This window comes from Bos mutus, chromosome 24, assembly GCF_027580195.1.
Source record: "Bos mutus isolate GX-2022 chromosome 24, NWIPB_WYAK_1.1, whole genome shotgun sequence".
Classification (NCBI taxonomy): domain Eukaryota; kingdom Metazoa; phylum Chordata; class Mammalia; order Artiodactyla; family Bovidae; genus Bos; species Bos mutus.
Genome location: NC_091640.1, coordinates 8571879 through 8597210, shown reverse-complemented (window position 1 = coordinate 8597210; position 25332 = coordinate 8571879). Strand labels below are relative to the sequence as shown.

The 25332-nt window shown below is 41.1% G+C and overlaps 1 protein-coding gene across 1 annotated transcript in view; it reads right to left on the bottom strand.

Annotated features, from left to right (window-relative positions):
* The window catches only part of TMX3 (thioredoxin related transmembrane protein 3), a 38413-nt gene extending 21659 nt beyond the window's left edge, over positions 1-16754 (bottom strand). Inside the window, exons 1-7 of the mRNA XM_005903765.3 lie at positions 16512-16754; positions 15554-15608; positions 12231-12270; positions 10883-11006; positions 4316-4361; positions 2655-2735; positions 519-618 (exon numbers count right to left, since the gene is read on the bottom strand). Of these exons, the coding sequence (XP_005903827.2) occupies positions 519-618; positions 2655-2735; positions 4316-4361; positions 10883-11006; positions 12231-12270; positions 15554-15608; positions 16512-16557 (492 nt within the window). The 5' untranslated portion in view covers positions 16558-16754. The remainder of the gene's footprint in view (positions 1-518; positions 619-2654; positions 2736-4315; positions 4362-10882; positions 11007-12230; positions 12271-15553; positions 15609-16511) is intronic.
* Positions 16755-25332: the final 8578 nt, after the last annotated feature.

Genomic DNA, 25332 nt, shown 5'->3' with positions numbered 1-25332 from the left:
TAAATAAACTGTTTCTTAGGCAAAAGACCATTATAACTAAGTGCTTTTATATGCCTTCAAATAATGTTCATTAAATAAAACAAGCTCAAATTACATTTATTAATTTAATTTGCTAATGAAGAGATAAGTGCATGTCCACACATGCAAACATACACATACATGTATACAATAATCTTACAACAGTGAGCTTTTGCCTATTACACTCAACTGCATGTTGCAGTCTCAAAGTCTCAAAATGCTGAAAAGCAATACAGAATTTAAATAAATAGGTCAAGAACAGAAGAAAGACTAAGGTAGGCCACATCCACCCACTTTTTACTCAATTGTTTCATGAAGGCAAATACTATAGAGGGTATATGACAAAGTGCTTTTATTATAAAAAACACTTAGATTGAACTAAAGTATTCCTAATAACGATGAAATAAGTCCTGAGTTTTTCAAGAAAGTCTTCATTATACAGAAAACTAAATTATAATACATTCTGTTCTTATGGATTAAAAAATAAAATCATTTGATACCTTCAGAGGTGACTCTCCACCTATATAAACAAAAAATACACGATGTCTCTTCTGCATATGTTCAAACATGTGCTGACTAGGAAGTGGCCGAATTAGAGCCCTGTTTGAAAATAGAACAAATGAAAAAAACCTTGTACTTGAACTAAGAGTAGTACATACTTTATTTCTATTTATGTCAGCCCATCATGTCTAATGTCACAAACTTTTATTACTGTATGAATTGCCTTTTAAGTATATCATTCAATCCACATAAATCTTATAAACTATAGCCTGTGACCACTATTAAAATACAGTACCTACAATTTGATCTACCAGTTTAAAAAATAAGCTTTAAATATGTCCCTCTGGAGAATATCACCTTAACCAATGTTTGGATAGGCAAAGATGGGACTATAGTCCATTTAGAATCCTCAGCTAAAAACAAAACCATCCACGTGAGAGGTGATTTTTTTTCTCCCTTTCAAAAGATCATTCACACAAACACACTGTGAAATATACTATTCTAGGAGTTAATAACATTATATTTAGAATGTTTATGTCTTACTCTGTCCATTTAAATGCTATGTAGTTTTAAAACACTCTATAAAGATTAAAATCTAAAATGTTCCTAAGTATGTTATTCTTCTAGGGAAAAATAAAATGGAAAATGGTAGCATATAAGAATTTTATGAAAACAAAACTGTAAGAAGTTTTATTATATATTTCAAAGCCAAATAAACTGAGAAATGAACTACATCAAAGGTGACTATAAAACATATGACTTATGAAATATTACTAAAAGCTAAGAGGCAGTCTGCTTCTAAATGTGGTCTATAAGATTTTTATTCCATCACATTTGCAAAAAGAACAAAATGTATTCTGCAAAGGCAAACATATTTTCAAAATGCACAGTTCTTTAAATGCATTGCATCACTCTATTCTAGTCTCTATTTTCACGCGTGAGTAATTAACTGGTAAGTGACGCAACTCCAGAAGTGATTCTTGAAATTTCCTTTGCAGTAGATTCAGTCCTGGTTACATCAGGAGAAGGCCATCTTAAAATTGCCAAAACATAAAGACTAATCTAAACCACAGGGGAATAAAGTAACCCTACTAGAGACCCCCTCATGTAATATAAAGTGACCTCAAAATTATTCACAAAGCAAATAAAATGAAACATGCAATCAGTAAGAAAATACAGTAAAAATTATACTTTATCAAAGCTTTGCAAACTTTAATATTCAAAGATCATTCCTAATTCTGTGTCTTTTCTCAAATAATTTAAGCTATATAGTATCATGCCACCCAACAAATCTACCCCAGTATTTCAATTTAACTTAAAAATATTTAGAGCTATCAATATATTACATTCTGTCAAACTCATAAGCTACTATATTTTCGAAGTAACCTACTTAGATAAATGTTCTCTTCAAGAAGTTATACATAATCCCACTAAACAATTATATGCACCAACTTTCTATATATGCCAGCAAGATGTAAATTAAAAAAAAAAATCACCAGATTCAAACCAAAAGGAAAGACAAAATTCATTTTTTTAGCAGTAAAACTTCAGAGATCTGAAACTCAAAAAGATCTCTGGGTTCTAATTACATTATATTCTAAGCAAAATGTGCAACAATACCTCACAGCTGGCATACAGGAGCATGTGAAAGATGAGGGAAAGAATCTTAGTTACATCTCAAAAGCATCTTCACGTATCACAGGCTAGGGATTAAAGCCTAAGACTATTCAGAACATCACGTTGTGGGGTTTCTCTTAACACTGAAACTAGACAATGAGCAAAATAATGTAAACCAGGTCGTACAAAGGCGAAACCATCATGAAATAAAAATTAAGGTTCACAAAGCCGTTAGAAGTAATCAAGTCTTGAAAATGTATTAAAAAAATCCATTGGGGAAAAGCTCTTCTATACACAAAATAAATTTAAATGTGAGTGAGGTCAGCAAGTATGTAACATAAATCATGGACCCCTTTATTTTTCTAGAGAAGCTCTTTGCATATGCTGTGCAACTCTATCTCTCCTCATAGACAATTTTATTTAAAAACCTAAAAATATGTATATTCAGTGCAGTTTATTAAAATACATTTAATTTTCAAACACTGATATCATAAAGGCCTGTCAGAACACAAACTTACCCTGACACCCTGTGAGCAAACTCAATTATATCATCTTTTGTTCGTGGTCCTCTATAATTATATGCTAGGTCTCCTTTTAATCTTAAAAGAAGAAAAGAAGATAAAAGTTTACATTAACTGTTTTCATATTTAATGATAATCACTCTCTTTTGTTACACAAATTACAGCATACAAAACAGTAAATGGAGTTTTAGAAGCAGCATAATCATGGGGAAAAAACAGCTGAACACTGCCTTCAGGGGATCAACAACTCAAAATGCAAAGAAGAAGACTATATTTTTCTAAAATTATGTGAAAAGATTTTACTCTATGTTTGATAGCTGCATATATTTATCCTTCTAATAAATGAAAAAATACACATTCATCGTCAGGAACTCAAAGCATAAGTCTTACTATCTTAGTCTTATGGACTCTGTAGGAGAGGGAGAGGGTGGGGAGATTTGGGAGAATGGCATTGAAACATGTATAATATCATGTATGAAACAAGTCGCCAGTCCAGGTTCGATGCACGATACTGGATGCTTGGGGCTGGTGCACTGGGACGACCCAGAGGGATGGTATGGGGAGGGAGGAGGGAGGAGGGTTCAGGATGGGGAACACAGGTATACCTGTGGCGGATTCATTTCGATATTTGGCAAAACTAATACAATATTGTAAAGTTTAAAAATAAAATTAAATTAAAAAAAAATAAAAACAAACCAAAAAAAGGTCAGTGAAAGGACAGGGAATTAATATTTTGGTAAAGATAAAAACAATTTTAAGCAATACAACAGAGTAACGTGATAAATCCACCAAGATTACAGGGTAAAACAATGCATTAAAAACACCTCTTCTAGAAAATTAGATAATCGTCTAAAATCTTGCCAATGAATTGTGTCCAACTAACTGAAATTTTAAAAGTTGTGAAAGTGCAACAGAACACCTATAATTAAACCAAAAGAATAAAAAAGATAATTAACTGAACACAGGAAACTAAGAGGCTTAGCAAACATTTTTAAACAGTGGGAGAAGGAGGGAGGCCAAGACAGAACCCAAGGAACTAAAAAATAACTTACTTTATTACAAAAATAAGTTTCCAAGTAATTCCTCAAGTCTTCATATTACCAAAATAAGGATGAGATCAGGATTAAACTCATGAGAAAATTCAATAAAACCATGATTACAAAACAAGGCCTTTAGAATTATCACAAGATATTTTTTACTGTATATGCTCTGTGACAGATGTGGTCAAATCTATAGGTGATAACTAACATCCATCAATTTTATTCTCTTTTTCTTTCACCTCTAATGAAGCAAGTCTATTTTAATTATAGAAAAGTAAAATCTGTTACGAGATAGGATTCACAAGTTAAACAGAATACACTCTTGAGCACCTGAGGGGTAAAAGACCTGTTGTAATTTACAACTGTACACCTTTGTCCTGCTAAGCGCCTCTCACAGTCCAACTCAAAACACATTTGGTGAATTAGCCTTAAATCACACATTAACTTAAGTGCAAAGAAAAAGCACAGATGGATCCCTTTCCCTGAACCACACTGCACCTAGAAAGAACTGCTGAACCCAAGTCTTCAATTCTCCAAGGAAGCTACTAGAAATATAATAAAATGTAAGTAGAGTGAACTAATAAAAATACACATATAAACATACAACACTCAACTTACAGCTTAATTGTTGGATAACCTCGAACTCCAAACTCTGAAGCAATGCCTTGATAAGAAAAAGAATAAATAATTCTAAATTTTTTTAAAATGAGAAACTAGGTAATAAATGAGCCTTTTACTTAAAAAAATATATACTTATACAAACCCATATAGATATGTTGTTCTTAACTCTTAAAAAATAATGTAAACACACAAAAAGGAAAAAACATGACATTCTCATACAAAATAATTACTTGATAATCCAACTTATGACTTACACAAAAATACTATAACAAAATAAAAAATAAATTCCAAGAGAGTAAGTTTTATCTATAAAGTACTTATTTTAAAAGATGTTGTTTTTTTAAAAAATTATATATAAATATATATATACCCACACGTATATAAAGTCTCACTCTTCATTTGACTTCATTTACAGGACACATTTCTCCAAAAAAAGGCCCAGTTTTCTGAGTCTTAAAAGAACTGCTTTGTACTTTAATTTTAAAAACATGAACTGTAATTGCAAAAATATTATCTCAAAGCAACATTACTTGTTTTAAAAGTTTCTGCTTTTGTAACAACCTAGAGTATTAATAATTTCAGTTACTTCGAAGTTACTGTGAAATCTCCACATTAATTAAAATAAGATACAGTCACTACAATGGCATCTTTTTAAGGAGAACAAAAAATAGTAACGAAAATAAGGAAACAATAGAGAATTAGACGACTTTAAGAGGCATAGTAATCACTATAGAAAATCAAAACTATACTACTTTACAGATTTAAGGCAACTGGGACAGAAAAAAAAGAAAATATTCTCAGTAGGCAAAATACAATATGTTTACACAACTATCCTAACTTATGCAAAGTATACTGTATTTACTCACATAATTGCTCCCTCTGTTCATTTTCTTTTATTTCCAGAATATTTTTTATGACAGTTGGGTATAAAAAAACTGGGTGCTGATTTACCAATCACTTTAGTAATCATTAATTTTGGTTTCTCTCCCCCGCACCAAAACACAGGAAAAAGACAAAGTGAATTTGTGACAGATAGTACCGAAAATCTCTCCTCCTTTCTTTTTCAACTCTAGACCTTTTCCCTTAAACATGAAGAGAGGTGACTAGGAGGCTCTGGCCAGTGATCAACAATGGCTTTTATTAGAGATGGCACAAACAATAGGGGTGACAAAAATAAAAACCTGGTGTATATATATGAAGATACAGGTCCTGTCTTTGAATAGCCCTGTGAGCTTAGACCAACACATAATTTATCCGTGCCTACCTCTAACTTAGGACTTAATTCTATCAAGTGTTACACATACATATATATAATTGAAGTACAGTTGGCTTTCAATATTATATTAGTTACAGCACAGTGACTCAATATTTTTATAGACTATGCTCTACCTAAGGTTACTATGAAACATGGCTGTATTTCTCTGTGCTGTGCAATACAGCCTTGTTGCTTATTTACACATGGTTTGTAGCTCTTAACCCCACGCTCCTATCCCACCCCTCTTTGCTTTCCTCGCCCTACTGGCATCCATACTTGGTTTTCTATTATCTGTGAGTCCCTTTCAGTTTTGATATTAATATATACATTGGTTTTGTCAGATTCCACAAACAAGTGATAACATACAATATTTATCGTTTTTTGTCTGCCTATTTCACTAAGCATACTACTTTTTAGGTCCATTCATGTTGCTGCAAATGGCAGAATTTCACTCTTTTTTTATGACTAAATAGTCCACTGTGTATATATGTGTGTGTGGGTGTCTCTCTTTCTCTGCCTCTCTCTCTTTATATATATATATACATATATACACATTTCTCGCATCTTCTTAAACCAATCATCTGTTGATGGGCACTTGGATTGTTTCCATGTCTCAGTTCAGTTCAGTTCAGTCGCTCAGTCGTGTCCAACTCTTTGCGACCCCATGAATCGCAGCACGCCAGGCCTCCCTGTCCATCACCAACTCCCGGAGTTCACTGAGACTCACGTCCATTGAGTCAGTGATGCCATCCAGCCATCTCATCCTCTGTCGTCCCCTTCTCCTCCTGCCCCCAATCCCTCCCAGCATCAGAGTCTTTTCCAATGAGTCAGCTCTTCGCATGAGGTGGACAATGTACTGGAGTTTCAGCTTTAGCATCATTCCTTCCAAAGAAATCCCAGGGCTGATCTCCTTCACAATGGACTGGTTGGATCTCCTTGCAGTCCAAGGGACTCTCAAGGTATTATAAATACTGCTGCCACTGGGGTGCATATATCCTTTCAAATTAGAGTTTTCGTTGTTTCCAGATATATACCCAGGAGTGGGATTGCTGGATCATAGGGTAGTTCTAGTTTTAGTTTTTTAAGGAAGCTCCATACTGTTTTCCAAAGTGGCTATATCAATTTAATTCCCACCTACAGTACACAACTGTTTTCTCCACATCCTCGCCAACATTAGTTATTTGTAGACTTTTTGATATCAGCCATTCTGAGAGGTGAGAGGCAACATGCCTTTGTGGCTCTGATTTGCATTTCTCTAATAATTAGTAATGTTAAGCATCTTTTCACATGCTTGTTAGCCATTTGTATGTCTTTTTTGGAGAAAAGTCCATTTAGGTCTTCAGACCATTTTTTAATCAGGTAGTTTTTTTGGATATTGAGTTTTTTTGATATAAGCTGTTTCTATATTTTGGTATTAAACCCTTATTGATCATATCATTTACAAATACTTCTGGGTCAAGGATATTCTAATTGAATACCGTTATTGAGATTGCCCTCTTTCAAGTAAAAATAGATTATGTGAGTAAATATGTTCTTAATGCTCCTCACCTCAAATTAAGAAGGCAGGCAAACATAAGCCCTGATTACCTTCAAATGCATCTAATTAAGTGCCAAAATACAGAGACAAATGTCACTGATCTGGAGAGGGAGGGTATAGCTAGTAGCAACGGCTTACATAACTCAAAATCTACACAAATCAAATAAAATGAAATACGCAATCAATGAGAAAAATGGTGGTGGAATTGTATAGCTGATGTTACAGTTCTCGTAACAGGCTGCAGTGAGAGAATCCCAGCTCCACACTTCGTGCCATCACTTAATCTCCTCGACCTCAGTTTTCTTGCCTATAAGATGGAGTTGATACCATCCACCCTTTAGCCACTCGGTTCTTTGAAGGTTAACTTCCATCCCTGATAGAATTTCAGCTGACAGTGCTGGGGGAGGGAGGAAAAGGGAGCTAGTGGTATCCAGTGAGCAGAGGCCAAGGTCGGGGCTGAACACTGGACCATGCACAGGCAACTCTTCCCCCGAAACATCATCGGGCCCCAAATGTCCACCGGACCAAGTTGGAACAACCCTGAAATACAGTCACTGACTAGAAGGGCTTATACTCTAGAAACGTACGACTGATCTGCAAATTTATCTGCAATCACAGAATAAAAATAAGAATCTTATTGGCCAAATGCCCCTGAAAGTTTATACATCACAGAGGGGTAAAATATGATCTTTATATAAAATGATGTCACACTCAGGCATCAGTGTGGAATTTTCAGTGGAATTTTCAGTGGTTTCATAATAGAAATCAGTACATGATTACAGGTAACATCGTAACATTTTAACTTTTGGATGAGAACCTTTTTGTCCTCATTTTTTAAGGAATATGTAGAAAATGAAAGGCCAAAGTAACATCTGAATTTACACTGGACATAATATATCAAATAACACTAAGAAGTCATATAAACAGTTAAAACAAGCCATCAAGAAATATCTGATACAATTCCAAATACATATTGCAGGATAAATCAGCAAAGTTCAAATCTCTCCCATTCAACAATTCTATACACAGAGACTTGCTGGATTGAATATGATGGTGTTTATTTCAATCACTGCAATTACATGATTGAGAACTAAGCTACCCTCAAGTAGTCTTAAGAGATTTTCTCTACTTGATCACTGAATAATCCTATCCCACGCCAAACTGAAATCCCTTAACGATCCATCAAAATTATACTTTACTTCATGATTCTCTAACTCAAGAATCACCCGAAGTCCATGTTAAAAATACAGATTCTCATGACTCAATCTCATTTTCATTTGGTAGGGGAGGTGTGGGCCTTTGTAATCTGAATTCATACTGAGCACCAAGGTATCCTAATACAGGTAGCCTGCAGACTAAATGCTGGGAAACACTGATGCTGTGACCATCTGCAAAGCCACCTATGCAGACGGAAGAGACACACAGGAAACTGCCAGTCGTCCAGGGCTACACCATTAGAGGCAGAACACTGCCCACAGCTAGCCTGAAATGGAAATTCAATTTCTTCACCTGTTTGAGTCCAAGTTCTACTAAAATGCCTGTATTTGAGCTGCCCTGAAATATTCAAGAAAGCTGTAAGAATTATATGCCAAAAATCTATTTGTAATCTCTAAATAGTTTTTGAATACTTAACAACTTTCTTTTTTTTTAAGGAAGATGGTATTTTTCTCCATAGCACAAAAAACATCTTCTTGATCTATAAGGTGAAAAATGCATCCATCACTGACATCAAACACTACCAGACAATTTACTTGTGTATTGACTTTGACTCAGTGAAATGAATGAATTACTATATAGACAAGTGTACGTGTATGCATGTCTAATCAACATACATGCCTAGACATAAGCATTAACTTTCACAAAAGTTAAAAGGAGTGATTTTTTAAACACTGTAAAAGATTATATCAAGAAATATCCACTCAACCATACTATCTTCTCTCTAACTTCTTACCATCCATCTCACCCCCTCCTAAAGTCACAGCAGTTCACTTGTGTGACTCAACAATTCTAGTTCTAATATCTCACCTGCACTCTAGCTCCCCATATTCCCAAGCATCAATAAAGCAAAACACCGCAAAGTTGGAACAGCTACTAACACAAAAACACAGAATTAAATGTAATTGTTTTTTTCCTGGTAATGGTAATGTAGTCCAGTGTGAGTTCTGCTAAGACTCTTACACTATTATTTTCAATTGTTTTTCTTTATATCAGAGTCAATCTATCACATCTGTGATTTAACCCTTGCAAATGTCTATTAAGAATTACTGGCTCTTTACTCCCCTGCCACTCACTCAAGTCTGGCCTCCCAGTATCCTATATCAAGATGCATACAAAAGTCAGCTTAGATAATCTTTTTGCCTATAACTGCTCTTTTCATCCTACATGTTTCTGCCAAAAATATTTTTATCAAATCATCTGCCTTCTCAAAAATGTGTGTTAGCGCTCTATTGACAACTGACAAAACCCAAAACACCTTGTTCCACCTGAGAGGCTCTTAAAGTCTGGTATTATCCCTCAGCGCTTGACAAGCGCAAGCCATTGTGCCAGGGCTTTTGAATAAGAAATATTAATACAATCCTCACAACCTTGAGAATTATCACTCTCTCATTTACAGACAAGGGAACTAACATTCAGCGAGATTAATACTTCCCCAAAGCCACAAAAGTAAGAGATGACTGACCTGGATTTAAAACATAGGTCTGTCTTCTTCTAAATTTATACCCAGAGTACAAAGCTTACTTCCTAAAACGAAATAAGCTTTCGTATGTCATACTTCCACTTTCTTCATTAATTAATGCAAAAAGGAACCTATATTTTATTGCACACTACAAGAGATTGTACATGTGCTATATCATTTTAATCTCACAACAACCAATACAAAATGCATCATAATTAAACACTTACTGGTGTAGAAATTAAAGTTTAGCGATTTGGTAAATGTTAAGAAATGTGCCCCGGGCTACGGGAAACAGCAGCAAGCAGAGTGGGATCTGATCTACTTTCTGAGCCATGCTCTCCCCGAGTCTGTGTGACACCTCATATTCTCTGAACTTAATTTTGCCTTTTCCCAAATCCTTTAAGACAGGTATTGGTAAACTTTACCTGTACGGGGTCTGATAATAAAGCTTTTAGGCTTTGTGGGGCGATAGGCTCTGTTGTAAGTACTTGATTCTGCCTCTGGGTCACAAAAACAGCCACACAGACAACAGTAAACTCAGAAGTGACTCTGGTCCAGCGGAGCTCCATGCACAAAGCGGGCGGGGGCCAGACTGTCCGGGGCTGCGGTCTGCCAGCCTCTGCCTGAAGACATTGTAGTCTCTGGTACAGACTCGCTGAACCCATCTTCAGCTCTACGATTTCCCTGTAATACCCTCTCTAATGTGAGAACTCTCCTGGTCCCCACTTGCGTGTATGTTAGCTCGCCTCATCCTTCGAGCTCCCGTGGACTCCTCTACCATGCCACTCAGGCTGCTCAGACAACAAACGCTCCTTCTTCACCCTCAGTGGCATCCAGAGTTCACCACTCCATCTCCTGTAGTTGTCTCAGGCAACTGATTCTCTCAAGTGTGCTCCCAGTAGGAACAGGGACTTCCACATCTGTATTAAGTATAAGATTAACAGAGACTGCGTATCACACGTTCAACAGTTAACCCATCTAACTTGTAAAACATAGTCTGAAATCTCGTCTTCCTGTTACCTTAAATACTGCTTCCTGTAATTAAAACACTTGCGTTACGAGAAGAGAAAAACAATAAACCGAGTAGCTGCTTACTGGAATAAGAAGTAGCATCCATCTTTCCCACTTTCACTGGAGAACCGAGGCTTTTCATCTCAAGACCAACTTCATTCCAAATCGGTTCCAGCTTTTTACAATGGCCACACCATGGTGCATAAAACTTGTTTGGAAAAAAAGAGAGGGAAAACCACTAAGATGTTGTACTACTGTGGATGTCAATCTTAACTGTAAAAGAATCTTTTTCCCTAAACAACTGGATAATAATCTATTTTGGACCAAAAGTCTAAATATAATTTTTAAAGTGGTTACAAAATGAACATACACACATACAAATCCAGACATGTCAACTTCCAGGATACAACTCAACACTGATATTACTTTAAAGTCATTTTAAATGGCTACTGATATCTATTTCAGATACCTATTTAAAATAGATAATTTACAATTAAAAACATCTTTGCTCCAAAATGAGTTATGTCCATGTTAGATATAAAATTAAACCACCAAATACACTTCATATATCATATGCACACCCCTTAAGTGTTAATGATAAACATCAACTTATTTTTATTGCAAAAACTGCAATACAGTAGCTGACTCTGCTCCTGTAAGTATAACCACTGGTAAGACAGTATGGCATAGCGACAAGTCAGGCTGATGAAACTAAAATCCTGGTCCTTCCTTCTTCAGGATCACCAGATGGTCAGGGTGGTACTTAGGTGCCTCCCATTAGGTAGCATAACAAAAACTGTTTGTTTTGTACTTTTATGAAATAAGATTTAACTCTCTTGTAATATCAGCCTATGGAAACGTTCAAACATATATCACAGGAGACAGACAAACCAGGAGCTTCACGCCTCGCTGCCTGGCTTCAGTGACCGTCAGCTCTGTGCGTCTCATTCCATCTCTCTCCTGCCACTCACCCCGCTTTCTCACTGAGGCATGTCAGAATGCACCCAGACATCCCAGGGTTTAAACACATTCAAAACGTCACAGCGAGGAAAAGAAGATGCAAAGCTGATTCCCTCACTACCAAGATGAAAATATGACTTTGATTGCCAAGTGATACTAATATTCTCAATCTCTTGGATGAAATGAAATACTGAGTGGATTCTGTGATAAAACCATACCATAATCTCCCTCAGACATCATGCACACGTGGACTTGCTGAGAATTTCATCAAAAACAGGTTCCCCTGCCAGAGATCCTAAGGCTCTGAGGTTCCCTTTAATATAAAAACCCCGAGAGTACCACCTGAGAAGAAAAGTGGGCTACGACACTGGTACTGGTTCTGTCTGTTACCGTATATGGGTGAGGACAATGGAAAGTCACATTTAAAATAGGAGAGGGATGGGTGACCTGTACAAAAAATGTAAATACTCACATCTACAAGCCAAATGTCATCTTTTCGGTTTTCTTTAAACCTAAAAAACAAGAACACAGATCTTGACTGTAGGTTTCCACTTTACAACAGAATAGCACAGGTAAAGATAACAAATTGATAAATACGGGGGCACAGGACAAATTTTTTAGTAAGTTTTACTTTAAAAGTTTTACTCAGTGACCTCTAGATCTTATCCATTTAACACCTTAATAAAACAAAAGCAATGATAAAATAATTAGGAGTAAAAATTCAAGTGGGACTCTGTAGAAACATAAATGCTTCAGCTTGGAGCCCCTCTCCTCTACTTACACCTGTGCCTAACAGCGAACAGAGCAGGGCGGGGTCTGGGGTGAGCCTTAGGAAGTCTGCTGGCAGGCCTGGCCCCTGGGTGGGATCTGGGAACCTGACTCTCAAGCGGGTTCCCCCATTTCCCGTTAAGGGGTTTACAGTAAAAAATTCTATTTTATATTCATCTTGTGGGGCTACCCAAGAAAGTGTCATGGCCACCTTAAGCAAACTGTTCAACCAGAACGCTCTAACCGATGGCCATTATTCTTGATGTCTTTGCAGGCAGCTCTGCACCCAGAGGTAAAGGGCGGGGACCACTGTCTCCCATCATTTGATGCTTAATAGTCTCTCTCCTAGGCAATGGCACCCCACTCAGGTACTCTTGCCTGGAAAATCCCATGGACAGAGGAGCTTGATGCTGCAGTCCCTGCAGTCCAACAGCAGTCGCTTCGAGTTGGACACGACTGAGCAACTTCACTTTCACTTTTCACTTTCATGCATTGGAGAAGGAAATGGCAACCCACTCCAGTGTTCTTGCCTGGAGAGTCCCAGGGACAGCGGGGCCTGGTGAGCTGCCGTCTATGGGGTCGCACAGAGTCAGACATGACTGAAGTGACTTAGCAGCAGCAGCAGCAGCCTCTCCCTTATCCCATCAATGGGAAGGAGCTGACTGGTACAGAATCCCAGACAGGGCCCCACGTGGAAAGGAAGGTGTCAGGTACACCCATGACTGTGCTCACTGATGTGGGGCTAGGGCTGCAAACCCTAGGCATCACCAGATCCAGTGCCCTCGGGCAACCTGCACAGCAAACAAACATGGTCTCACAGGACCTGATGGTGCGGCCCAAGTCAGTGTAATGGGGATGGCTGGACCCAACCTAGAGACAGTGTCATCTGCAGTCAGGATCCAGAGAGTCCCTACGTGGCGATGAGGAGCCAAGGCGCTCCATCTGCCGAGAACACTCTGGCCCGCATGGTCATCAGTCCCTGGGGAGTTGTTTAGCCCCGGCCAGGGTTAGACAAGCAAGGCAGCCTTCTCACTCTGGTTCAGTCTTCTTCAGCCATGGCAATCCCTGCTCACCAGCCCAAGCTAGGATGGTGCCTGAATTTCCAAGTGCCATCCTCTTGCGGGCCCAGAAGGCAATTCGCTGCATGTCTGCTCACTCTGGGATGAAGAATAATTCAGTCCCCATGTTCAGCTGACAAGCATAGAATCCTCGTTGGCTACTTCCTTTAGTCCCTTAGTCAGCACAAGGCCATTCTGTTGAGCGTCATGGACAGAACAGAGCGCCTATCAGGGGCAGGACCGACCCTAAGCCCAGTGCCTCATCTTCACAGGCATCCAGCAACAGGTAGGAGCAGAAAGCACAAACCCAGAAGCCGGGCCCGGTTAACGGCCTCCTTGCCGACTATCCTTGATTCCTCACCGCAGACCCAGGAGCTCAGAGGAGGCTGGGGCGGCCGCGGACGCCAGGAAGGTGGGCCAGACAAGCTTTTCACTTACAGGAGACTCTGTTCTTGCTGTTGTTGTTTAGTTGCTCAGTCATGTCCGACTCTTTGTGACCCCACAGACTGTAGCCCACCAGGCTCCTCTGTCCATGGGATTCTCCAGGCAAGAACACTGGAGTGGGTTGCCATTTCCTTCTCCAGGGGATCCTCCTGACCCAGGGATTGAACCTGCATCTCCTGTCCTGGCAAGCGGCTTCTTTACCACCTGGGAAGCTCATTACAGGAGGGCCAACCCTGTCAGTTCAGCAGCACCCAGCTGAGGAGAGTCAGGGCCCCAGACTCGTGCACTGGCTCACCCCCGCTTTCTCCTCCTCGGAAAGGAGCAGGTCTGGGGTGCCACACCCTTCAGGGCACCACGAACTTTAACAAAATCACCTCAGTGTTAACAGTGGCTTCTCTGAGAATCGAAGCGCCTGTAACAATCCACGAGGGCGCCCAATACCCACCAGGAAGGCTGCTGAGCGCCCCGCGGGACCCTGGGGCTCTCTGCTCGTCAGAGCACCCTGCTGCGGGCAGGGGTGGTGAACAAGGACAACCAGCCAAACGGAGAGTCAAGACTTGACTCACTCACTGCACCAGTGCAGGCCAGCAGACAGAAACGAGCTGCCAGCTCCTCAGCACTGAGAGATGCATCTCACCTGGGAGGAGGCCCGAACCAAAGGCGTCTGCCTTGCCGAGGACCCACGCGCAGAGGGGAGGGATGAGGGAAGGGACAGGAGAGGAGAGGTACCGAGTCCATGTGCAGAAAGGGTCTCAGCCAAGCCCCTCAATAAGGAGGTTTCCCTAAGCAACGCCTGAGGCAAGGCCCCCCACCAACACGACTCCACAAGGGGCCCCAGGCTGAGAATGCAGACGCACACACAGGAGTCCGGCTGGCCTGGGGGCCTAAGTCTGTGACTAGGGCTCACGGCACCCCAGAGACCGCGGTGCACTGTCTGTGCCCCACGTCTGGTGCGGGGAGAGCAGCTTCCCCCCAGAGCCCTGCCAGGAAAAGCCATGTCACTGCCTATGCTCAGGCCTGAAAACCACACACAGGATTCTGGTCTAAAGCCGGACTTCTCACCTACGACAAGTAAAGCCTGGGGATTCATGCTGTGTTACTGGATGGTTACCAAACTCCAGCACCCACTCAGTAGTGACTAACAATGTACAGGTAAAACAGAAGACTCCAGCAGTTTTCCCTCTTGTGACTGTTCATAAAACTGCCCAGTGCAATCCCATTTTGTGCACATACAGCACTTAGTGCAACTCCTGGAGCAAAACTGGTGCTAGGTAAGCACTGGCCATTGTTTGCTTTTAAAAGATTATATTCACACAACGTAGTGCCCTTGAAACTAACATATAAGTCAACTACACTCCAAAACAAAAAAAATCTACCTCCAAACAAAATTAGCAAATTACGTACCACAGATTTACGTGCTCAGTAAAACAAGTGTTATTTTAAAAAATACTGGACTCATACCAGTATTCATACAACATCACAGCTGGAAGAAATGAAGATACTATTTAAAAACAGATATACTCACGAGTCATCTAGATCTTCCACGTGTCCTTTACAGAAAGCCAGATCCAGCAGAAAAACTGCAAACAAAAGACAAGATGTATACAGTAAAATACATGCTAATTTATCTTATGGCTTCCATTATATGCTTATTCACCTATAAAATGTTTCCAGTTTTTTACAACCTCCCAAAAAACACACCATTCATCCGAGGACACAAATTAGGCAAAAGCATAAGTCGTTCACCTGTTTAATAAATATTCATGACCATGTGGTGACAGCAGGCTCTACCTAGGCCAGTAATTCTAAAGGACGAAAGTTCCTTTTAAATATATTTTTTATTTCATCCTGTTTTTCACCATCTCATCTTTTGGGGGTAGATCTTTTGGGGGTACATTGTCTGTATTTCTTTTCCTCTAGAAGCAATTATCTTCTCAGCGATAAACTTCAAACACCATTCAAAAATATTGTCCCCTCCACCTCCAAATTGACAGAAACAAAATTGGGTTGGACTCCTAACACTGATCACGGAGCAGCGCCGGGCACGCGTGGGAGCTAAACGGTGCGAGTGGACCCATTGCGGGGAGGACGGCGAGGCGGGCCCGAGACTGAGCAGGACCAGCCGGTCCCCAGGCCACACCGCACAGCCCCGGGGCCCGGCCAGGATGCGCCCGCGCGGGCGAGGATGCCTCCGAGCTGGCCAGGCTCAGAGCCCAGGGACGAGCAGGTGTGCGCGCCCGCCGGGGAGGAGCGCCCTCGACGCCCGCCGACGGAGCCCGCGCTCCGCGAACCCCCTGCCGCCCCGAAGGCCGGTCGGAAGGCGCGCCTCTCCGGCGGAGCCGCGCCCGGTTAAGGGCCCCACAGCGCCCACTCTGTGTCGGGACCCGGGGCCCGGGACGGGAAAGCATCTCGGCGGCCGCGCAGGCCTCTCCCCACACGGAGACGGTCCCCGCGCCCGCCTGCACCGCCCCCGCTGCCTCTACCTGCGGCCCAGAACCGCAGGGCGGGTCCGCGCCTCCGAGCTGCCATGCTCGCCGCACGGGCGCTGCCAGAACCGACTCAGCGCCAGCGACAGAAACGAGCACCGGCTGCTGCCGCCTGCGCGCCCGGAAGGGGAAGCCGGCCGGCCGAGCCGCGGAAGGGAGGCTCGGGGCTGCGGGAGCGGGCGGGGCGCGCCGGCCTCCGCGACCCGCCCAGGCCCCGCCGACCTCCACCTCTGAGCATGCGCGGAGTCGCAGTGCCTGCGCGGGGCCGGCACGCATGCGCGGAACTGGCACGCATGCCCGATCGCGGCCCCGAAGCCCCTGCGCCAGGAACCGCCTCTGGGAGCGTGGGAACCTAGGGTGCGGGCGTGGGCGCCAGGGCGTCTTTCCTGGAAGTTAAATGCGCGCCAGACTTTGAACGGAAGACGAGGTAGACTAGCAACGCTAGAGATTTAATCCTGCCATTTCTTTCACCTGCTGCTCTTATTCAGTTGATAGAGTCCTGAAAAAAGATGGGTCTTAACAGTGGACAGAAAGATTGAAGACTCTGGATGCTTAGTGACCCTACATGTATTTGCAGAATGAATTTGGAATTTTCTTTGACCCCCGTTTGCAACCTGCGAGATCTGTTTCACAGGAGTAAACTCCATTAATGCGTTTTTGCCAGCTAAGCCTTCCTTTTAAAAAGTGTTTCCCTTGAAACTTGAAAACATGAAGTTAATCATGGGATGTAATTTATGATTGTTCCAGTTTCCTGATTTTTGAAATAAGTAAACTACCTGCTATAAAACATTTATATTGCTGTGTGGTTTTCTACATAAAAGTTTTCCGTAAAAGCTACTGAGTTTTATATGATAGTGATCGCTGCAGTAACTACTACCAATTACTGAATGTGTGTTATGAGAAAAAAAAATGGATTATGATGTCAGCCCATTCACCATAGGTTCAAAATTCTATGAGGCAGAAGGCTCATTAGTCAGTTCAGTTCACTCATTCGTGCCGGACTCTGCGACCCCACGGTCTGCAGTACACCAGGCTTCCCTGTCCATCCTTAACTCCCGGAGCTTGCTCAAACTCATGTCCATCAAGTTGGTGATGCCATCCAACCATCTCATCCTGTTCTCCCCTTCTCCTTCTCTTTGATCTTTCCCAGCATCAAGGCCTTTTCCAGTGAGGCAGCTCTTCACATGAGGTGACCAAAGTACTGGAGCTTCAGCTTCAGCATCAGTCCTTTCAATGAATATTCAGGACTGATTTCCTTTAGGTTGGATTGCTTTGATCTTGCTGCCCAAGGGACTCTCAGGAGTCTTCTCCAATGCCACAATTCAAAAGCATCAATTCTTCTGGTGTTCAGCTTTCTTTGTGTTCCAACTCTCACATCCTTACATGACCACTGGAAAAACCATGGCTTTCACTAGACAGAGCTTTGGAGGTAAAGTAATGTCTCTGCTTTTTAATATGCTGTCTAGGTTTGTCATAGCTTCTCTTCCAAGGAATAAGTGTCTTAATTTCATGGCTGCAGTCACCATCTGCAGTGATTTTTTTGAGCCCAAGAAAATAAAACACTATTATTCCTAAAGACCAGAAGATTAAGTTCTAATCTGATTGAGAGAAAACTCTAGGTTTCATCTTGTTTATGCAGTCAGCATAGTATCCAGTGCAGGCGTTCAGCAGATCCAAATACATACACTTTTAAACTGAGCATCTAATTTATTCTGTAAGTTTAACATACATAAATAATCATTCCTCGTGAAAGTCCTCAAAGTAAGAAATAGTATAAATGAGGATCTAGAAGGTCAGGGGTAATTTGCTTAATAGTTGAAAATGATGGAATTGCTGTTGGAAACCAAGTCTCAGATTCCAGAGCTGGAATTCTTTGTGTAAAAGGACACTACCTCTTAGGATTCCTTTCCACTCTAGAATTTTCTCCCTCTCTCCCTTGTCTCCTATTTCACTCACCTTATTTTGGCTAATGGTACAAATGTTTGGCCAATTTCCCTGGAAGTTAGGCTAGGTACTTGCCTACTTGATATTTTCCATATCCAGCTGCTCACAACACCTTGTTGCTTTTATTACTTCAATGTCTCTTCAGTCCGCCCCCATTTTCTCCATCTCTATTATCCCCAGGTCAGGGCCTCACCTTCTCTTGCATGAATAATTGGGCTCCTAGCGTCGAGTTTCCCTTCTAAGACACTCTGTGCATCACTTGCTAGATGAATGTTTCAGAAATACCATTTAGAATTTTATTATAAAGATAGATTCCTTTAGCTTTACCCCTGCTCACTGGGATACAGGATAAAATTACAGCTCTACACTCCGTGCTAGTACATTCATTATCTGTTGTTTCCTCTAACCGCTCCCATTAGTCCCATCCTCCCCTCACGAGGTACCACTAGCAACCGTTCCCTGGTGAACTAGCCATGCTGTCTTCATCTCTTGTACCTTGTGTAAAACAAACTTCGTCATTGGATTGACTTATTACCATCAGCGTGTGTGCCACCAACAAAAATCTATGTTGCATTTTTTTTAAAGGCTTTATTTTTTAAGAGCAGTTTTAAGTGCACAGCATAATTGAGAGGAAAGTACAAAGGAATCTTCCCAAAAGAAGTAGACTAAAAAATTCTCAGTCTATTTCAAAATTTTGCCTTCCACAGAAGGTAAAAGAAAAACTTCTTTAATTTTTATCACAGCTTAAGTTAGCATGGGAAGGACAACAAAACCACTCTTGACCTAGGCCTGTTCTTTCCAGTAACATAACCACTAGTCACATGTGGCTAGTGTGATGGAGTTAACTAGTTCTATTTAATTTTAATAAATGTTAAATCCGATACTTGATTCAGTTACTGGAAAATGTTTATGTGGCTGGAAAAATGTAAATATGCATTGTACTATGAAGACAGTAAAGTTTCTCATCTTAATTATGTTGAAATTATAATATTTTAGGTATGAATTCATTAAATACATTAAAATTAATTTCATGTTTCTTTTTACTTTTCAGTGACTACTAGAAAATTTAAAGCTATATATGTGGTTTGCATTATATTTCCATTGCACACCACTGACCTAGACAATCTAAAAATGATCAGAATAGAGCATTGACTGAAAATGGTCAAAACAAACCTATAAAGAGTTTTTTTATATGGAAAACAGGCTGCCATATTTAAAATGGATCACCAAGAAGGACCTGCTGTAGAGCACAGGGAACTCTGCTCAGTGTTATGTGGCAGCCTGGATGGGAGGGGGTTTGGGGGAGAATGGATACATGTGTATGTATGGCTGAGGCCCCTTGCTGCTCCCCTGAAACTATCACAACCTTGTTAATTGGCTATACCCCAATACAAAATTAAAAAAAAAAAATTAAAAGGAAACAGGCTAAATTTACCAATGCTAAAACTTGTATTTAGTAAACTCGCAGTATAATATGAAGTACATTTTAAATCTTAATAAAAAAGTGTGTTTTTCCTGCTTATGTGTCTCCAGTGGTGATGAATTTCCTTGACATGTAGAGGGTTCTATATTAAATATGACATGTTCTTAGAAAGTTTTTCAAATGAACTACATATTATATATAGATATGCCTTATGTATTATGCATACACTTTCTCACCAAGAGGCAAGTACAAGAATGTCTATAACAAGTCTGCCTGTGAAAAACTGAAGAACTCAAATGTCTAATATCAGGATGGATACTGTGTGTGTGTGTGTGTGTGTGTGTGTGTTCAGGTGCTCAGTTGTGTCCGACTCTCTGCAACCCCACAGACTGTAGCCCACCAGGCTCCTGTGTCCATGGGATTTTTCAGGCAAGAATACTAGAGTGGGCTGCCATTTCCTCCTCCAGATGGATGCTATAGCAATGTGCTATATTGCTATGGCAATGAGAACGAATACATTTTTGTGAAGGGCACTGCATGGATGGATGCTCATGGACAAAATGTTGAGCAAAAATGAAAAACCAAAGAAAGGTACTCACTGTATGGTGTGGTTTGAACGTAAAGCTCAAACAACAGGCAAATTAATCTCGAGTGTTGAAAGTCAACGGTACAGGTGGTGTTTTCTTTCTTGATCTGAGTGCTATTACACAGATGTGTTCACTTTGTAAACAAGCACTGAGTTCTGCCTTTATGGTTAATGTACTTTTCTGTATGTAGACTCTATCAATAAAAGTTTTAAGATGAGAACAAAACTATATTTTTAATGTAAAGATCATTGAAGTAGGGCTTCTCAAATGAGCTAAGCATCAGTTAGCTGGACAGCCTGATAAAACTCCATTTCCAACCATTTCTTACAGAATCTGAGTCAGTAGTTCTGAATTTGCATGTCTCACAAGTTTCTGGCTGATGCTCTTTCTTCTGGTCTGCAAATCTCATTTAGTGGTGTTGAGGGAAAATCAATTCAGAATATGCTGTTCATTTTTAGATTCCTTTGCATAACGTACATGAGAAAAACTAGAAAAAATTACTTTTTTAGAGTTGTTATTTCTTGATGCTGTATCTAATGGTTTTCTTGTTAATTTTAAATGAAAATTAAAACTTTTATTGATATTTTTAAATGCCTTGGTTTTAATGTCCAATATGGGAAATATTGTCAGATAGAACCCACAGAATAAAAGAAAGTTGTCTGGTGTCCTCAGCGTATTTTTAAGAATATACAGAGGTCCTGAGACCAAAAGTTTAAAAACAAAGTGGACATTTATAGAGCTCTTCAACAAGCAGGGAGTATATACACACGGAAAAGGTAAGAGAAAATCATGTGCTTAGTGTATCATAAAGTAAGTTTCAACAGATTGAAAAAAATATGCTATTATCAATATATTCTCTGACCACAACACAATGCGCTTATGACACACACACGTACAGGTGTGTGGCAGGCAGGGGCTGTTCTTTGTCGCTCTCCACAGGCTTTCTCTAGTTGGGGGCTGCTCTCTAGCCACAGTGCTTGGGCTTCTCCTTGCACAGCACAGGCTCTAGCACACGCTAGTTTCAGGACTTGTGGCTCCCAGGGCTCTGGAGAACACGCTCAGTAGTTGCGGTGCACAGGCTCAGTGGGATCTTCCTGGACCAAGGATGGAACCCGTGTCTCCTACATTGGCAGGCAGATTCCTTACCACTGAGCCACCGGGAAAGCCCCTCCTGAGAATTTTGGATCAAGTTTCAGTGTCTCTGGCTGTGGACACTGTTTGCACTCACCCCAGATCCTCTGTGGCTACTGCCTTTGTGGGGACAGCTCTAGGAAAAATCCTTGCTGACTAGAATGGATTAGGACAGGGGCCATTCATTCCCAGAGAAGGGTAATTGCTCTGTCCTTCCCTTGTCATTGAAATGTCAGTATCTACTGAAGCTGCAGAAATGCTGCTGATGCAGCGCTGCTGAGCTGGCTCTGTGACAGCGGAACGAGCTTCCTATTCAATGCCCCTCACCCAGATCATGAGAGAAGGTGAACCACCACCCTGGACCCAACATGTGATTTTGTTCTTGAGACCTCAGAGGACAGAAAAGAGGCAGTTTTGGATCTTTAATCTCAGCTTCCTCCTATGAGTCATCAGGGAAGGTCGGTAGGACATCTTTAGAATTCTGCCAACCACAGACAGTAATACAGGAAGGGCATGACATGAAGGATACGGTCTCCTGACCAATTCCTTTGTGAGGACCAAGGCCTTTTATAAATGCGTGGGTGAAATGGCCTGCAGATGGAGAAGAAGCTCTTTGGGGTCAGGGGGACACAGGAACACAGCCTGGGCCTGCTCATAAGCCCTTTACACAGGTGGTAGAATTAATTTAGGTGGGCATGGAGATGCTCCTCTAAGAATAAAAATTAAACTCTCGTTAAAAGTTGAAATAAGTGATTTTTAATAAAAGTCTACTGTGGGAGTGTCTTCCTTACCTGAATGTCTAATTGCTATCAATATAATGATTGACTGAAACTCCTTCCTGGTGCAGAGGAAACTAACAAAAAGAAATAACTTGTAAATCTGTCCTAAATCCAGTACTAATTGGATTTCAATAATGGGAGCCCTTGTGTATGTGTATGTGTTAGTTGCTCAGTCATGTCCAACTCTTTGTGACCCCATAGACTGTAGCTGGCCAGCTGGCCATGGACTTCTCCAGGCAAGAATACTTGGGTAGCCAAGTGGGTTGCCATTTCCTACTCCAGGGGATCTTCCTGACCCAGAGATTGAACCTGGGTCTCCTGCATTGCAGGCAGATTCTTTACCACCTGAGCCACTAGGGAAGCCTGATAGGAGCCCTTCAGTTCAGTTCAGTTCAGTCGCTTGTCCTGTCCAGCTCTTTGCAACCCCATGAATCACAGCACACCAGGCCTCCCTGTCAATCACCAACTCCCAGAGTTCACTCAGACTCACATCCATCGAGTCAGTGATGCTATCCAGCCATCTCATCCTCTGTCGTCCCCTCTCCTCCTGCCCCCAATCCCTCCCAGCATCAGAGTCCTTTCCAATGAGTCAACTCTTCGCATGAGGTGGCCAAAGTACTAGAGTTTCAGCTCCAGCATCATTCCCTTCAAAGAAATCCCAGGGCTGATCTCCTTCAGAATGGACTGGTTAGATCTCCTTGCAGTCCAAGGGACTCTCAAGAGTCTTCTCCAACACCACAGTTCAAAAGCATCAATTCTTCGGTGCTTAGCCTTCTTCACAGTCCAACTCCACATCCATACATGACCAGAGGAAAAACCATAGCCTTGACTAGACGGACCTTTGTTGGCAAAGTAATGTCTCTGCTTTTGAATATACTATCTAGGTTGGTCATAACTTTCCTTCCAAAGAGTAAGCATCTTTTAATTTCATGGCTGCAGTCACCATGTGGAGTGATTTTGGAGCCCCAAAAAATGAAGTCTGACACTGTTTCCACTGTTTCCCCATCTATTTCCCATGAAGTGATGGGACCAGATGCCATGATCTTCGTTTTCTGAATGTTGAGCTTTAAGCCAACTTTTTCACTCTCCACTTTCACTTTCATCAAGAGGCTTTTGAGTTTCTCTTCACTTTCTGCCATAAGGGTGGTGTCATCTGCATATCTGAGGTGACTGATATTTCTCCCGGCAATCTTGATTCCAGCTTGTGTTTCTTCCAGTCCAACGTTTCTCATGATGTACTCTGCATATAAGTTAAATAAGCAGAGTGATAATATACAGCCTTGACGTACTCCTTTTCCTATTTGGAACCAGTCTGTTGTTCCATGTCCAGTTCTAACTGTTTCTCCCTGACCTGCATACAGATTTCTCAAGCGGCAGGTCAGGGGGTCTGGCATTCCCATCTCTTTCAGAATTTTCCACCTCTTTCAGAATTTCCCACAGTTTATTGTGATCCACACAGTCAAAGGCTTTGGCATAGTCAAGAAAGCAGAAATAGATGTTTTTCTGGAACTCTCTTGCTTTTTCCATGATCCAGCAGATGTTGGCAATTTGATCTCTGGTTCCTCTGCCTTTTCTAAAACCAGCTTGAACATCAGGAAGTTCATGGTTCATGTATTGCTGAAGCCTGGCTTGGAGAATTTTGAGCATTGCTTTACTAGCATGTGAGATGAGTGCAACTGTGCTGTAGTTTGAGCATTCCTTGGCATTGCCTTTTTTTGGGATTGAAATGAAAACTGACCTTTTCCAGTCCTGTGGCCACTGCTGAGTTTTCCAAATTTGCTGACATATTGAGTGCAGCACTTTCACAGCATCATCTTTCAGGATTTGAAATAGCTCAAGTGGAATTCCATCACCTCCACTAGCTTTGTTTGTAGTGATACTTTCTAAGGTCCACTTGACTTCACATTCCAGGATGTCTGGCTCTAGGTCAGTGATCACACTATCGTGATTATCTGAGTCATGAAGTTCTTTTTTGTACAGTTCTTCTGTGTATTCTTGCCACCTCTTCTTAATATCTTCTGCTTCTGTTAGGTCCATGGTTAATTATAATCACTATCCTATACCTACGGCCACAAAAAATTACCGCCCTAATGAAGGACATGTTGGATGCAGCTGAGTGGGCCCTGCACCCTCATCCTACAGTAACGAGATGATGCTGATGAGGAAGAAGGATGGATTGTAGCTGTTGACCCTGGACTACAGGGGATGCTAGTAAACAGCACCCCAACAGCTTCTGCAGTCCCCATATGGGCCAGAACATTCAGCTGCTATGCAGATTATTCCACAAGCTAAAGATGATCGGTTTTCCATAGTTGACTTGGCTAAGGCCTTTTTTCTATATTGGTTGCTAGGGAGAGTCATCAACAGTGTGCATTCATGTGGAATGGTTCCCAATGTACTTTTGCCTCAAGGATATTTGAACTTTCCTGTGTACCGTCACAGTCCAGTGAGGCAGACCTGGTGTGATAGTACTAGATTATAGTGTTGTAGTACATGATACAGATGACATTATGATTATTTCTGAAACTGAGAATCAACCTAAAAGCAAATTTACAATGATGATATGACCGATAGAAAATGGTTTATGAGCCCCCCAAAAAATCCAGAACTTGGCATAGACTGTAAACTTTGGGAGGATTCCATGGGCTGGCATGCCCTGTGATACACTGCAGACCAATAGGAATGAAACCTTCTTTCTCTCCACCTCCCTTTTTAGACTAAATAAGAAGCCTAAACTCTTACAGCCCTTCTTGCTTTTGGAGAAATCATATCCCCCACTTAAGGACACTACTGCACCCAATTAATTTTTATTACCTGGAAAAGATCATTCTCAGTTAGAAGCTTCATTAACACACAAGCCTTCCTGAAACTGCAGAGGCTATAAGTGTAAATAAAAACAAAAAACAATAATTTTCTTTAATATCAGGAACCAGATTAAAAGTTTATTATTACCA